The 17,354-nt window shown below is 45.0% G+C and overlaps 1 protein-coding gene across 1 annotated transcript; it reads right to left on the reverse strand.

Annotated features, from left to right (window-relative positions):
- Positions 1-333: 333 nt before the first annotated feature.
- Positions 334-15,077, reverse strand: LOC115901922 (angiopoietin-related protein 7-like). Its single transcript, XM_030944982.1, is given in 7 exon segments — positions 334-868; positions 3,301-3,496; positions 5,540-5,756; positions 6,744-6,881; positions 11,626-11,851; positions 14,668-14,976; positions 14,978-15,077. Coding segments are annotated over 7 exon segments (1,308 nt in total). The 5' UTR covers positions 15,053-15,077; the 3' UTR covers positions 334-721.
- Between the last annotated feature and the right edge of the window lie 2,277 nt (positions 15,078-17,354).

Consider the following 17,354-nt stretch of genomic DNA (forward strand, 5'->3'; position numbering starts at 1 on the left):
CCAGGAATCACCTCCACATTCCCAGGAGATCTCCAACATTGGGTGACTCAGATAAATTCCCTGTTGGACCCCGGTTGGATCCATTCCCTTCCACATTCCCAGGAGATCTCCCATGTTGGAGGACTCGGATCAATTCCCTGTTGGATCCTGGTTGGATCCATTCCCTTTCCAGGAATCACTTCCACATTCCCAGGAGATCTCCAACATTGGGTGACTCAGATAAATTCCCTGTTGGATCCCGGTTGGATCCATTCCTTTCCCAGGAATCACTTCCACATTCCCAGGAGATGTCCCACATTGGAGGACTTGGATGAATTCCCCTTTGGAGCCTGATTGGATCCATTCCTTTCCCAGGAATCACCTCCACAATCCCAGGAGATCTCCAATGTTGGACGACTCGGATAATTCCCTGTTGGATCCCGGTTGGATCCATTCCCTTCCCAGGAATCACCTCCACATTCCCAGGAGATGTCCCACATTGGAGGACTCGGATGAATTCCCCTTTGGAGCCTGATTGGATCCATTCCTTTCCCAGGAATCACCTCCACAATCCCAGGAGATCTTCAGTGTTGGAGCCCTCAGATTAATTCCCTGTTGGATCCCGGCTGGATCCATTCCCACAAAACCCAACAGCTCTGGCTTGGTCCGTCCCGAATCCGTTTCCCGTCCCTCCATTCCCGCCGTTTCGCGGGATGTGAAGAGGGGAAGGTCCCGGGACACCTCACGGGGAGAGGTGGGGCCGGAACGCGCGCGGCCGGATCATCATCACCACCTTCCGCAGGGAATAGTAGTCCGTGTCCTTCCAGGAATACCACACGATCCCATCCGGGCCCAGCATCTTCCGGTTCTTGATGGAATATCGGCCGCCCTGGGCGAAGCGGAGAAAGGAGATCAGGAGAGGTAAAAAAACACCAAAAAATACCAAAAAAACCCCCCAAATACAACAAAAAACCCCAAAATACAACAAAAACCCCAAAATACAGACATACAAAAAAACCCATAAAAACATCATAATCAGTAAAAAATAAATTATTTTGTTTTGATTCTTATGGTTTTTTTAAAATTTAATTGCTTTTAATAAAATATTCTTTATACCCTTTTAAAGTTTTAAATTTACTTTATTTTTCTCCTAATCTTACCTCATGAAAAATATTAAATACATTATAATTATAAAATATAATAATATATAATTTCTAGTAATTATAATAATTATTAATAACACAATTTATTATTTCTATATTTATAATTATTTTAATATATTTATGTATTTGTATATTTATGTATTTATATATTTTATATATAAATATATAAATATATAAATATACAATTATACAAATATATAAATATACAAATATATAAATACATAAATATACAATAATTATAAAATACATAATAATCCTGTTATACATTATAATAATTTAACAGTAATATTATAATATAAAATTATTATAATATTATAACACTATATAATATTAATATTATAATATTATTATTATTATATTACTAGTGTATTATTATGCTAATGGTATTATTAATAATATTTATCAAGATTATTGTATTAATTTTATTATGATAAATAATAATATTGTTATTATATCAATAATAATAATAATAATAATAATAATAATAATAATAATAATAATAGTAAAAAACCAACACCAAACCCACCACACTCATCAACACATCAATTAAATCTCAAAATTAAAAAAATTAATGAAAAAATAATTTAATCAATGTTATTAAACAAAATATAAAAATTAAATTAACAAAATTATTAACAAAATCTAATTAAATTAACATTAATTGAACTAATGAACCAAAACCACTATAAGTGGAAAACGCTTGGAAGCATCTTTGGGGTGGGATCATGGGAAAAAGGATCTCTTGGAAATATGGGAGCAGGATTGGAAATGCGGGAATGGTTGGATTCGTCCCTGGAGAACTTTTCCAACCTCAACAATTCCAGGAATGATCTCCCAGAAAATGAGGAATGGGATGCAGCTGTGCCAGGGGAGGTTTGGTTGGATTTTGGGCAGATTTTGGGCAGATTTCCCATTCCTGGGATGGATTTGGGAGGACACGGATCAGTGGCAGGACTGGAATTGCTCGGAAATGTTTGGATTCACCCTCGGAGAACTTTTCCAACCTCAACAATTCTGGAATGTTCTCCCAGGGAATGAGGAATGGGATGCAGCTGTGCCAGGGGAGGTTTGGTTGGATTTTGGGCAGATTTTGGGCAGATTTCCCATTCCTGGAGGGATTTGGGAGGACACGGATCAGTGGCAGGACTGGAATTCCAGGGAATTGTTGGATTCACCCTCGGAGAACTTTTCCAACCTCAACAATTTAGGAATGATCTCCCGGGGAATGAGGAATGGCACCCAGCTGTGCCAGGGGAGGTTTGGTTGGATTTTGGGCAGATTTTGGGCAGATTTCCCATTCCTGGATGGATTTGGGAAGACACGGATCAGTGGCAGGACTGGAAATGCTGGGAATGTTTGGTTTCACCCTCGGAAAACTTTTCCAACCTCAACAATTCAGGAATGATCTCCCGGGAATGAGGAATGGGATGCAGCTGTGCCAGGGGAGGTTTGGTTGGATTTTGGGCAGATTTTGGGCAGATTTTGGGCAGATTTCCCATTCCTGGATGGATTTGGGAGGACACGGATCAGTGCCAGGATTGGAAATACTGGAAATGCTTGGATTCACCCTCGGAGAACTTTTCCAACCTCAACAATTCCGGAATGATCTCCCAGAGAAGTGAGGAATGGGATGCAGCTGTGTCAGGGGAGGTTTGGTTGGATTTTGGGGAGATTTTGGGCAGATTTCCCATTCCTGGATGGATTTGGGAGGACACGGATCAGTGGCAGGATCGGAAATGCTCGGAATGTTTGGATTCACCCTGGGAAAACTTTTCCAACCTCAACAATTCAGGAATGATCTCCCAGAAAATGAGGAATGGGATGCAGCTGTGCCAGGGGAGGTTTGGTTGGATTTTGGGCAGATTTTGGGCAGATTTCCCATTCCTGGATGGATTTGGGAAGACACGGATCAGTGGCATGATCAGAAACGCTGGAAATGTTTGGATTCCGCCTCGGAAAACTTCTCCAACCTCAACAATTCCACAATTCCAGCAGCAACACCCTCGCTCCTCACACCCCACCCTCTCCATCCCGCTTCTCCTTGACGTCCATCCCTTTTGTTTTTTGGGGGGAAAAAAAATCTCCGACCAGGAAAAAAAAAACAAAAAACCCTCCCAAAATTCCCAAAATTCCCGAAATCCCCCTTCCCGCCCTTCACCTTGTAGTAGACGCCGTTGAGGTTGGAGAAGAAGCACTGGTGGTACCACCAGCCCCCGTGCGAGATCTCGGCGCAGATGTTGCCCGAGTCCGGCGTGCTGAAGCTCCTCTTGTCGTGGTACCAGGCGAAGGAATCCTCCACGGTGCCGCTGAACCCGTCCACGTGCAGCCGGTAGAAGTTTTCCTCGTCCTCGATGCTGTGGAGAGAGGGGAAAAACAAAGGAATTTTTCCTTGGGATGGTCGGAATTCTGTTGGAATTTTTGTTTTCCAGCCTGGGGGATTTTATTTCCTTCTGTGGTTGGAGAATTTGGGAATTTCGGGATGAAAATCCTGAATTTTCTGAATTTTTTTAATTTTCTGAATTTTCTGGATTTTCTGAATATTCTGAATTTTCTGGATATTCTGAATATTCTGAATATTCTGAATTCTGAATTTTCTGAATTTTCTGAATATTGTGAATATTCAGAATTTTCCAAATTTTCTGAATTTTCTTAATTTTCTGAATATTCTGAATTTTCTGAATTTTCTGAATATTCAGGATATTCTGAATATTCTGAATTTTCTGAATTTTCTGAATTTTCTGAATATTCTCAATATTCTCAATATTCTGCATTCTGAATTTTCTGAATTTTCTGAATTTTCTGAATTTTCCTCGTCCTCAATACTGCTGGGGGAAAAACAAAGGAATTTTTCCTTGGGATGGTTGGAATTCTGTCGGAATTTTCGTTCGCCAGCCTGGGGTATTTTATTTTTTTCTGTGGTCGGGGAATTTGGGAATTTCGGGATGAAAATCCTGAATTTTCTGAATTTTTTAAATTTTCTAAATTTTCTGGATTTTCTGAATATTCTAAATTTTCTGGATATTCTGAATATTCTGAATATTCTGAATTCTGAATTTTCTGAATTTTCTGAATATTGTGAATATTCAGAATTTTCCAAATTTTCTGAATTTTCTTAATTTTCTGAATATTCTGAATTCTGAATTTTCTGAATATTCAATTTAAAGGTTTTTTTTATTTGAATTTTCTGAATATTCAGGATATTCTGAATATTCTGAATTTTCTGAATTTTCTGAATTTTCTGAATTTTCTGCATTTTCTGCATTTTCTGAATTTTCTGAATTTTCCTCGTCCTCAATACTGCTGGGGGAAAAACAAAGGAATTTTTCCTTGGGATGGTCGGAATTCTGTCGGAATTTTCGTTCTCCAGCCTGGGGTATTTTATTTTCTTCTGTGGTCGGGGAATTTGGGCACTTTGGGGATGAAAATCCTGAATTTTCTGAATATTCTGAATATTGAGAATATTCTGAATTTTCTGAATTTTCTGAATTTTCTGAATTTTCTGAATATTCAGAATTTTCCAAATTTTCTGAATTTTCTTAATTTTCTGAATATTCTGAATATTCTGGATGTTCTGAATTTTCTTAATTTTCTGAATATTCTGAATTTTCTGAATTTTCTGAATTTTCTGAATATTCTGAATATTCTGAATTTTCTGAATTTTCTGAATTTTCTGAATTCTGAATTTTCCTCATCCTCAATACTTCTGGGGGAAAAACAAAGGAATTTTTCCCTTGGGATGGTTGGAATTCTGTCGGAATTTTCGTTTTCCAGCCTGGGGGATTTTATTTCCTTCTGTGGTCCGGGAATCTGGGAATTTCGGGACGAGGTTGGAAATGTCCCTTCCCACCCAAAACATTCCAGGATTTTAGGAGGCAGGAGCATTTCCAGGAGAAACGGGGAATGGGATCCTCCGGGACAATCCAGACGCTCCTGGTCGCTCTGGGGTAATCCGGGATGTGGCTGATGCAGTTGGAAAAATAAAACACGGGATGAGGGGAAGGACTGGAAATTCCCAAGGATTCCAGGAAATAATTGAGTGGAGATGACAAAATTCCAAACCGGGAAAAATTTTGAGTCCCTTTGAGGAAGGTTGAGGAATTTTAGGAGAAATTCCTCAAAACCCTTTTGATTTTTGGGCACAGAGCTCAATAATTGAGGCCAAAAAAAAAATGGGGAGAGGCCAGGGATTATCCACGGGATCCTACACCTCCTTTCTCCATGGATTTGGAATTCGGGCACGGCCGGGTGACACCACACACTCCCCAACTCACATCCAACTCCATCCCAACTTTCACCCCAAATTGGGGATGAAATCCAGGCGGGAAGGGAAGGAGAGACCGGGAAACCTCCCTGGACAGAATTCCCGCTGCCTGAGGGTTTGAAATCCCAGGTTTTACCTGAAGACCTGGTAGAAGGCGTGTTTGTGTTTGTTATTCCAATCTTCCAGGTCGATCCGTAGGGAATAATCCCCTTGGCTGGTCATCCTGTGGATGTTGTCGTTGCCCAGCCAGAATTCCCCGTTGAGGTCCCCAAATCCTTCCTTGTACTCGTTCCAGGTCCGGTTGAAATCCACGGATCCGTCCTGGCGCCTCTGGATGACGGTCCAGCCACCCCCTGGCGGGAGAGGACGGGAAACGGGGAAAAATCCAGGGAAAATCTGGAGAGTTCCAGGCAGACCCATGGGCCAAAAGCGGGATTTGAATCACTGGAGTTGTGCGGGAGAGCTGGGATTTGGGATTTGGGGGAAAGGGATGGAGGGGCAGGAGGCAGGGAATGGCTTCCCGCTGGGAAAGAGGAGATTGGGATGGTGGGATCTTGGGAAGGGATTCCTGGCTGGGCTGGAATTCCCAGAGAATCCCTGGATCCCTGGGAATGTCCAAAGAAATGTTGGATCACCCTGGGATGGGATTGAAGGTCCGTGGATCCCATCCCAAACCATTCCGGGATTCTGGGATCCAGGACACTCAGGATCCATCCCGAGGGATTTTTTATGGAATTCAGGGATGGAAAAGGGAAGGGAGACCCTTCCTGGAGTCCCCAATTCCCAGAGAAGCCCCTGGATCCCAAAATTCCTTCTCAAGGAAGAATCGGGATAGGGATGGATCCAATCCAGGAGAGCTGGAGAGGGATTTGGGAAAAGGGCCTGGAATGGCAGGACAGGGAATGGCTCCCGCCATGGCCAGAGGGTCGGGATTTTGGGATTTTGGGATTTTGGGATCTTGGGAAGGAATTCCAGGCTGGGCTGGAATTCCCAGAGAATCCCTGGATCCCTGGGAATGTCCAAGGGAGAGCTGGATCACCCTGGGATAGTGAGGGTTGTCGGGATTGGAACGGGATGGCATTCAAGGTCCCTTCCCACCCAAACCATTCCAGGATTTAGGATTCCCTGCGCCTGCCTTGAGCTCAAATCCCGGAACACCCGCATGAGCCCCACCAGGATCATCCCTCCAACTCCGCGACACCCCAAAATTCCCACCGGAGCATTTCCCAAACCCTCCGGGATCTCCGGCAGCCTTGGGAACCGCCCCAGCGCCCAGCCACCCCTGGAATCACCGGGATCCAACAACAAAAACAACAACAAATCCGTCGGGAATCCCGGACCTTCCGTGTCCATCTCGCAGAGGACCTCGATGGGAATTCCGCGCACCGAGGGCAGGATGCTGTAAATCCCGGATCTCCGGAGCCCGTTGGAGTAGACGGAAGCGCAGTCGATGGGACAATTCCGGCTGTGTTTGATTTCTGGGAATGGGAATGGGAAAAGAAAGACGTGGTTACCGTTTTTTTCCCGTGAATCTGAAAGAGTTGGGGAAAAAAAAAATAAATTCCTGGATTTTTGGGTTCAGGGGTGAGATTCTGGCAATGAGGGTTCCGGTTCCAAAGGTCAGTGGGGATTCTTTCTCCAGAGTTTTCCAGAGCTTAAAGGGGATTATTTCAGGGAAAATTTGGAATTATTCCAGGGAGAATCCCAAATTATTCCAGGGAAAAATCTAAAATTATTCTGGGGAGAATCACAAATGATTCCAGAAATTTGGAATTATTTTAGGGACAATCACAAATGATTCCAGGGAAAATCTGAATGGGAGATTCTTTGTTCAAATTATGGGGAAAATATTATTCGGGGAGAATACAAATGACAAGGAAAAATTCAGGAAGGAATATTTCGGAGAATCACAAATTATTCCAGGAAAATACCAAATTATTCCAGGAAAAATTTAAATTATTCTAGGGAAATCTGAAATTATTCTGGGGAGATTCCCATATGATTCCAGGGAAAATTTGGAATTATTCTCCCAAACTATTCAGGAAATTTAAATTACTAGAAATCTTTATTCAGGATTGATTCAGTAAATATTCCAGAAAATTGAAATTCATTATAAAAAATTGGGGAAAATAAATATAGGAAATCACAAATTATTCAGGGAAAATCAGAAATCCCAAAATTATTCCAGGGAAAATCTGAAATTATTCTGGGAAGAATCACAAATTATTCCAGGGAAAATCTGTAATTATTCTCGAGAGATTCCTATATGATTCCAGGGAAAATTTGGAATTATTCAATTAAATTATTCTAGGAAAATCGGAATCAGGAAAATTGAAATGTTGGGAGAAAAGAGAATAACCAAAAACCTGGAAAAAAATCACTAAAAGCAGAGAGAATTTACAAAAAAATTGTTCCGTTTTAAGTGGGAAAAAATGAATTTTTTTTAATGGTAAAAAGTTTAAATTTCTGGGGATTTTTTTTTTGGTCGGTTTTTGGATGGAGAACATTCCCAGGATTTGTGCAAACTCCAGGTGAGATCCTGAGCACATCCTGCACCTGGAACTGGAAAAGCTACGGAACTGGGATGGAGCGGGATCCCACCGCCATTCCTGATCCCATTCCTGATCCCATTCCTGATCCCATTCCCGGCCCCATTCCCCATCCCATTCCCCATCCCATTCCTGCCACCTGGATGTTGCATCTCCTCCTGGAAAAGAAGCAAAAACCTGCCCCAAAAAATTTCACTGAAACCACAGAAATCACAAAAAATTATTGGGTTTTTAAGTGGGAAAATAAAGGAAATTTTTTACGGTAAAAACTCCACATTTTTGTGAGTTTTGGGATGGAAAACATTCCCAGGATTTGGGCAAACTCCAGGTGTGATCCTGAGCACATCCCACAACCAAGGAGATGGAAAAGCTATGGAACTGGGATGGAGCGGGATCCCACCGCCATTCCTGATCCCATTCCTGATCCCATTCCTGATCCCATTCTGGATCCCATTCCTGATCCCATTCCCCATCCCATTCCCCATCCCATTCCTGATCCCATTCCCGACCCCATTCCTGATCCCATTCCCCATCCCATTCCCCATCCCATTCCTGATCCCATTCCTGATCCCATTCCCCATCCCATTCCCCATCCCATTCCTGATCCCATTCCCGACCCCATTCCTGATCCCATTCCCCATCCCATTCCCCATCCCATTCCTGATCCCATTCCTGATCCCATTCCATCCCATTCCCCATCCCATTCCTGATCCCATTCCCGATCCCATTCCTGATCCCATTCCTGACTCCATTCCTGATCCCATTCCCCATCCCATTCTGGATCCCATTCCTGATCCCATTCCCGATCCCATTCCTGATCCCATTCCTGATCCCATTCCTGATCCCATTCCCATCCCATTCCCCATCCCATTCCTGCCACCTGGATGTTGCATCTCCTCCTGGAAAAGAAGCAAAAACCTGCCCCAAAAAATTCACTGAAACCACAGAAATCACAAAAAATTATTGGGTTTTTAAGTGGAAAAAAAAAGGGAATTTTTAAATGGTAAAAACTCCACATTTTTGTGGGTTTTGGGATGGAAAACATTCCCAGGATTTGGGCAAACTCCAGGTGTGATCCTGAGCACCTGGAACTGGAAAAGCTACGGAACTGGGATGGAGCGGGATCCCACCGCCATTCCTGATCCCATTCCTGCTCCCATTCCCGATCCCATTCCCAATTCCATTCTGGACTCCATTCTGGATCCCATTCCTGATCCCATTCCCGATCCCATTCCCAATTCCATTCTGGACTCCATTCCTGATCCCATTCCTGATCCCATTCTGGATCCCATTCTGGATCCCATTCCTGATCCCATTCCCCATCCCATTCCTGATCCCATTCTGGATCCCATTCCTGATCCCATTCCCCATCCCATTCCTGATCCCATTCCCGGCCCCATTCCTGATCCCATTCCCCATCCCATTCTGGATCCCATTCCTGATCCCATTCTGGATCCCATTCCCGATCCCATTCCCAATTCCATTCTGGACTCCATTCCTGATCCCATTCCTGATCCCATTCCCCATCCCATTCCTGATCCCATTCCTGATCCCATTCCCGGCCCCATTCCTGATCCCATTCCCCATCCCATTCCTGATCCCATTCCCTGCCCCATTCCTGATCCCATTCCCCATCCCATTCTGGATCCCATTCCCGATCCCATTCCCGGCCCCATTCCCCATCCCATTCCCCATCCCATTCCTGCCACCTGGATGTTGCATCTCCTCCTGGAAAAGAAGCAAAAACCTGCCCCAAAAATTTCACTGAAACCACAGAAATCACAAAAAATTATTGGGTTTTTAAGTGGGAAAATAAAGGAAATTTTTTACGGTAAAAACTCCACATTTTTGTGAGTTTTGGGATGGAAAACATTCCCAGGATTTGTGCAAACTCCAGGTGTGATCCTGAGCACATCCCACAACCAAGGAGATGGAAAAGCTATGGAACTGGGATGGAGCGGGATCCCACCGCCATTCCTGATCCCATTCTGGATCCCATTCCTGATCCCATTCCCGACCCCATTCCTGATCCCATTCCCCATCCCATTCCCCATCCCATTCCTGATCCCATTCCTGATCCCATTCCCCATCCCATTCCCGATCCCCATTCCTGATCCCATTCCCCATCCCATTCTGGATCCCATTCCTGATCCCATTCCCATCCCATTCCCCATCCCATTCCTGATCCCATTCCCATCCCATTCCCCATCCAATTCCTGCCACCTGGATGTTGCATCTCCTCCTGGAAAAGAAGCAAAAACCTGCCCCAAAAATTTCACTGAAACCACAGAAATCACAAAAAATTATTGGGTTTTTAAGTGGAAAAAAATGGGAATTTTTTAATGGTAAAAACTCCACATTTTTGTGAGTTTTGGGATGGAAAACATTCCCAGGATTTGTGCAAACTCCAGGTGAGATCCTGAGCACCTGGAACTGGAAAAGCTACGGAACTGGGATGGAGCGGGATCCCACCGCCATTCCTGATCCCATTCCGGATCCCATTCCCAATTCCATTCCCGATCCCATTCCTGATCCCATTCCTCATCCCATTCCTGATCCCATTCCCGGCCCCATTCCCGATCCCATTCTTGATCCCATTCCTGATCCCATTCCTGATCCCATTCCTGACCCCATTCCCAATTCCATTCCTGATCCCATTCCTGGCCCCATTCCCAATTCCATTCCCATGACCTGGATGCCGCATCTCCTCCTGGAAAAGAACCAAAAACCAGCCAAAAAGAAAGGAAAACAAAAAACACTGAAAAAAAGAGAATTTACAAAAAATTGTTGGCTTTTTAAGTGGAAAAATGAACTTTTGATGGTAAAAACTCCACATTTTTGTGGGGTTTTTGGATGGAAAAGGATTTGGGCATTCCCGGGATTTGTGCAAGCTCCAGGTGTGATCCTGAGTACCTCCCACATCCGGGGAGCTGGAAAAGCAATGGAAGCCCCCAGAAAAGTGGGATGGAGTGTGATCCCGATCCCATTCCTGATCCCATTCCCAATCCCATTCCCAATGCTGCATCTCCTCCTGGAAAAGAACCAAAAACCCAGCAAAAAAAAAAAAAAACTTTCACCAAAGCCAGAGAAATTACAAAAATTGTTCAGTTTTTAAGAGGAAAAAAATGGAATTTTTGACGGTAAAATCTCAACGTTTTTGGAAATTTTGGTGGGTTTTTTGGATGGAAAACATTCCGAGGATTTGGGCAAATTCCAGGTGTGATCCTGAGCGCATCCTGCACTGGGAACAGGAAAAGCTACGGAACTGGGATGGAGCACGATGGCAATCCCACTCCTGATCCCATTCCTGATCCCATTACCAATCCCATTCCCAATCCCATTCCCAACCCCATTCCCAATACCCCATTCCGACCCCATTCCCGCCCCATTCCGCCGCATTCCCAGCCCCATTCTCAGCCCCATTCCCAGCCCCATTCCCAATCCCATTCCCGACCCCATTCCCGACCCCATTCCTGACCCCATTCCCACCCCATTCTCAGCCCCATTCCGGCCCCATTCCTGACCCCATTCCCAGCCCCCATTCCCAGCCCCATTCCCAATCCCATTCTCAACCCCATTCCCAGCCCCATTCCCGACCCCATTCCCAACCCCATTCCCAACCCCATTCCGGCCCCATTCCTGACCCCATTCCCGGCCCCATTCCCGCTCCCACCTGGATGCCGCATCTCCTCCTGGACGCGGATGTCGGCGCCGGCGTGGAGGCAGCTGGGGTTCCTCCAGGCCCAGTCGGCCAGCGCCGAGATGTTGTTGATCTGCGCCTGGATGTCGTAGAGCAGCGTGGCCTGGATGTGCTGCAGCGTGCTGGATTCCCGGGAATGCTGCTCCAGGTCCTGCAGCCTCTGGAGCAGGCTCCGGTTCTGCCCCGACGCCTCCTCCTGCTGAGGGGTGGGGGGATAAAAAAAGGGGGGAAAACAGGATTGGGAATGACGGCGAGGTGGTGGGGTGGTGGGTCGAAGATGCCAAGGGTTGGGGTTGGAATTCTCGTGGTTGGGGTTGGAATTCTCGTGGTTGGGATTGGAATTCTTGTGGTTGGGGTTGGAATTCTCATGGAGGCTCCCAACCAGATTGGTGTTCCCGGGATTCTGTGAAGGGCAGGGAAGAGCAGGTTGGGAATGTGGGAATGTTTTCCAAACACTTTCACCGTCGGGATATTCCAGCTCATCCCATTCCACGGGCAGGGACACACCTCCAACCATCCCAGGGTGATCCAGCCTTTCCTTGGACACTTCCAGGGATCCAGGGATTCTCTGGGAATCCCAGCCCAGCCAGGAATCCCTTCCCAAGATCCCACCATCCCAAGCTCCCCTTTCCCACTGGAAGCCATTCCCTGCCTCCTGCCCCTCCAGCCCTTGCCCAAATCCCAGATCCCAGCTCTCCTTTCCCTCTGGAAAAGGCTCCAAGGATTCCCTGGATCCTCCCCTGATCCAGCTGCACATTCCCAGCTCTCCCAGCCTCTCCTCATCCTGAGAATTCCAGCCCTGGATGCCCCTAAAAGAACATTTACATCCCTTTGCCTCCTTTTTTTCCAGGAAAACCAGGCTCTGATCCCGTGTAAATTCCAGGGTGAAGTTGGCAGGAGATTCCCCAGAGCAAATTCCAGAGGATGGACATCCCGATCCCACCTGGAATGCGCTCTCTCTCCTTGTTCCCTTTAGATGGCAGAGCAGGCTTGATCCAGAAATCCCCAAATCCCACAGCAGCCTGGGAATTCCCTCCCGCTTCCCGATCGCTGCCTGGGCCTGGCGAAGGATCCACAGCCCTTCCAAAGGTGGGGGAGATTCCATGGATAAAACTCAAGGGTTTGGGGTTGGTTTTGAGGAAATTACCCCTGGAATCCAAGTTCCAACCCTGCCAAATTCCAGGGGCTGGAAGCACCAATGGAAAAAATTCCATGGACATTTTTACTTGGGATCTCCAGGGCTTTGGAAACAGGGATGGATCCACAGCACTTCCACAGGTTGAGGAAATTCTATGGATAAAGTCAAGGATTTGGGATTGATGCTGAGGCAATTAACCCTGGAACCCAAGTTCCAGCCCTGCCAAATTTCAGGAGCTGGAAGCACCAATGGAATAAATCCCATGGACACTTTTGCTTGGGATCTCCAGGACTTTGGGAATGGGATGGACCCACAGCCCTTCCAAAAGCTAAGGAGATTCCACAGATAAAACTCAAGGATTTGGGATTGATTTTGAGGAAATTATCCGTGGAGTCCAAGTTCCAACACTGCCAAATTCCAGGAGCCAGAACCACCCACGGAACAAACTTCACGGGGGCAGCCTGGACCTCAGCTGGGTCTCCAGGGCTTTGGGAATGGGATGTAACCACAGCCCTTGCTAAGAAGGACCAAAGGAGGGGATTCTGTGGATAAAACTCAAGGATTTGGGGTTGATTTTGCAGAAATTATCCCTGGAATCCAAGTTCCAACCCTGCCAAACTCCAGGAACCAGAATCCCCCGCATAAACAAAACAGCGCCACGGTCGCCACCCTCCACCTGTATCTCCAGGGCTTTGGGAATGGGATGGAACCACAGCCCTTGCTAAGAAGGACCAAAGGAGGGGATTCCATGGATAAAACTCAAAGATTTGGGGTTGATTTTGAGGAAATGATCGCTGGAAGGCACCTGATCCAAGTTCCGACCCTGCAGAATTCCAGGGGCTGGAAGCGCCAATGGAAAAAATTCCACGGACGCTTTTGCTTGGGATCTCCAGCGCTTTGGGAATGGGATGGACCCACAGCCCTTCCAAAAGTGGTGGAGATTCCACGGGTGAAACTCAAGGATTTGGGGTTGGTTTTGAGGCAATTCACCCTTGAATCCAAGTTCCAACCCTGCCAAATTCCAGGAACAGGAACCACCCACGGAACAAACTCCACAGGGGTGGCCTGGACATCACCTGTATCTCCAGGGCTTTGGGAATGGGATGGAACCACAGCCCTTGCTAAGAAGGACCAAAGGAGGGGATTCCATAGATAAAACTCAAAGATTTGGGGTTGATTTTGAGGAAATTATCCCTGGAATCCAAGTTCCAACCCTGCCAAATTCCAGGAACCAGAATCCCCCACGTAAATAAACAAAACACCACCGCGGTCGCCACCCTCCACCTGTATCTCCAGGGCTTTGGGAATGGGATGGAACCACAGCCCTTGCTAAGAAGGACCAAAGGAGGGGATTCCATGGATAAAACTCAAGGATTTGGGATTGATTTTGAGGAAATTATCCCTGGAATCCAAGTTCCGACCCTGCCAAACTCCAGGAGCTGGAATCCCCCATGGAAAAAGAAAAACAACAAACCATGGTCGCCACATTGAAGAGGATCTCCAGGGCTTTGGGAATGGGATGGACCCACAACCCTTCCAAAGGTGGAGGAGATTCCACGGGTGAAACTCAAAGATTTGGGGTTGGTTTTGAGGCAATTCACCCTTGAATCCAAGTTCCAACCCTGCCAAACTCCAGGAACCAAAAGGGAACAAACCCCATGGGGTGGTCACATTGACTGGGATCTTCAGGGCTATGAGAACGGGATGGATCCACAGCCCTTCCACAAGGGGAGGGGATTCTGTGGATAAAACTCAAGGATTTGGGGTTGATTTTGTGGAAACTATCCCTGGAATCCAAGTTCTGACCCTGCCAAACTCCAGGAACCAGAATCCCCCACATAAATAAACAAAACACCGCCGCGGTCACCACCCTCCACCTGTATCTCCAGGGCCTTGAGCCGGTGCCGGTGGTTGCGGAGCTCCTCCTGGAGCTCGGAGATGAGCTCCCGCAGCTCCAGGATCTGCTGCTTGCGCTCCTCGTTCTCGTGGAGCCAGTAGGAGACCTCGTCGGTGCAGCGGAACAGGTCCGGGCAGCGCTGCTCGTCGCCCTGCGGCAGCGTGGCCACGACGCGGCACCGCCCGTCCGGCAGCACCTGGTTGCTGTACTCGCCGCACCGGATCAATCCCGGGGATTCCCGGGGATCCTCGTGCTCCCGGTAGCCGGCGGGAAGGGATTTCTCCAGGGATTGGCAGGATCAGAGCGGCCAAGAGGAGGAGGAGGAGGAGGGAGAGCAAGGCGGATTTTCCCGGTTGGGATCCCATTGGGCGGCTCCAAGTTGACTCTGCGATCCCTGGGAAATTCGCGATTTATTTCCCAAAATCCTGGGAAGTTTAGATTTGTTTCCCACAATCCCGGGAAATTCAGATTTATTTCCCACAATCCTGGAAAATTCGGATTTATTTCCCACAATTTCGGGAAATTCAGATTTGTTTCCCATAATCCCCAGGAAATTCAGATTTATTTCCCACAGTTGTGGAAAATTCAGATTTATTCTCCACAATCCCAGGAAATTCAGATTTATTTCCCAAAATCCCAGGAAATTCAGATTTATTTCCCAAAATCCCAGGAAATTGGGTTTATTTCCCACAATCCTGGAAAATTTGGATTTTTTTTCCCACAATCCTGGGAAATTCTGATTTATTTCCTATAATCCCAAGAAACGCGGAATTATTTCCCACAGTCCTGGGAAATTCAGATTTAATTCCCACAGTTGTAGGAAATGTGAGTTTATTTCCTGCAAGCACTGAATATTTTGATTTATTTCCCACAATCCTGAGAAATGCAGATTTATTTCCCACAATCTCACGAAAATTCACATTTATTTCCCACAATCCCAAGAAATTCGGATTTATTTCCCACAATCTCACGAAATGCGGATTTATTTCCCACAATTTGGTGAAATTCTGATTTATTTCCCACAATCCTGGAAAATTCAGATTTATTTCCCACAGTGCTGGGAAATAAGGATTTATTTCCCACAATCCTGCAGGAAATTCAGATTTATTTCCCAAAATCGCAGGAAATGTGGATTTATTTCCCACACTCCTGGAAAATGCAGTTTTATTTCCCACAATCCTGGAAAATGTGGATTTATATCCCAAAATCCCCGGAAAATTCAGATTTACTTCCCACAATCACAGGAAATGCGGATTTATTTCCGTCAATCCCGGGAAATGCGAATTTATTTCCCACAGTCCCCAGAAAATTCAGATTTATTTCCCGCAATTGTGGAAAATTCAGATTTATTCTCCACAATCCCAGGAAATTCAGATTTATTTCCCAAAATCCCAGGAAATTCGGATTTATTTCCCACAATCCTGGAAAATTTGGATTTTTTTCCCACAATCGTGGGAAATTCTGATTTATTTCCCACAGTCCTGGGAAATTCTGATTTATTTCCCAAAATCCCAAAAAATGCGGAATTATTTCCCACAGTCCTGGGAAATTCAGATTTAATTCCCACAATTGTAGGAAATGCGAGTTTATTTCCTACAATCACTGAAAATTTCGATTTATTTCCCACAATCCTGAGAAATGCAGATTCATTTCCCACAATCTCGAAAATTCACATTTATTTCCCACAATCCCAAGAAATGCGGATTTATTTCCCACAATTCACACATTGGTGAAATTCAGATTTATTTCCCAATTGGATAGATTTATTTCCCAAAAGTGCTGGGAAATATTTATTTCCCTCAATCTGGGATTATTTATTTCCCACAGTTGGGAATTTTTATTTCCATAATCAAAAGAATTATTTCCACAGTTGGATCAATTATTACATGTAAAATTTTTTTAAATACTAATATCATTTATTTCCCACAATTGGAATTCTGATTTATTTCCCACAATCAAGAATGATTTTTTCCCACAATTTGTGAATTTTTATTTCCCACAATCCCGGAAAATTCGGATTTATTTCCCACAGTGCTGGAAAATTCAGATTTGTTTCCCACAGTGCTGGGAAATAAGGATTTATTTCCCACAATCCTGGGAAATTCAGATTTATTTCCCAAAATCCCAGGAAATTCGGGTTTATTTCCCACAATCCTGGGAAATTTGGATTTATTCTCCACAATCCCAGGAAATTCAGATTTATTTCCCACACACCTGGAAAATTTGCATTTATTTCCCACAATTTCGGGAAATTCAGATTTAATTCCCACAATCCCAAGAAATGCGGATTTTTCCCACAGTCCTGGGAAATTTGTATTTATTCTGAGAATTGCGGAAAATATGGATTTATTTCCCACAATTTTGGGAAATTCTGATTTATTTCCCACAATCCCGGGAAATGTGGATTTATTCCCCACAGTCCCTGAAAATTTGGATTTATTTCCCACAATCCTGGGAAATTCAGATTTATTTCCCACAATTTTGGGAAATTCAGATTTAATTCCCACAATCCCAAGAAATGCGGATTTATTTCCCACAATCGTGGGAAACGTGGATTTATTTCCCACAATCCCTGCAAAATTCAGATTTACTTCCCACAATCCCAAAAAATTTCAGACTTACTTCCCACAATTTTGGGAAATTCAGATTTATTTCCCACAATTTTGG

Source organism: Camarhynchus parvulus, chromosome 3 (assembly GCF_901933205.1).
Source record: "Camarhynchus parvulus chromosome 3, STF_HiC, whole genome shotgun sequence".
NCBI classification, from domain to species: Eukaryota; Metazoa; Chordata; class Aves; order Passeriformes; family Thraupidae; genus Camarhynchus; species Camarhynchus parvulus.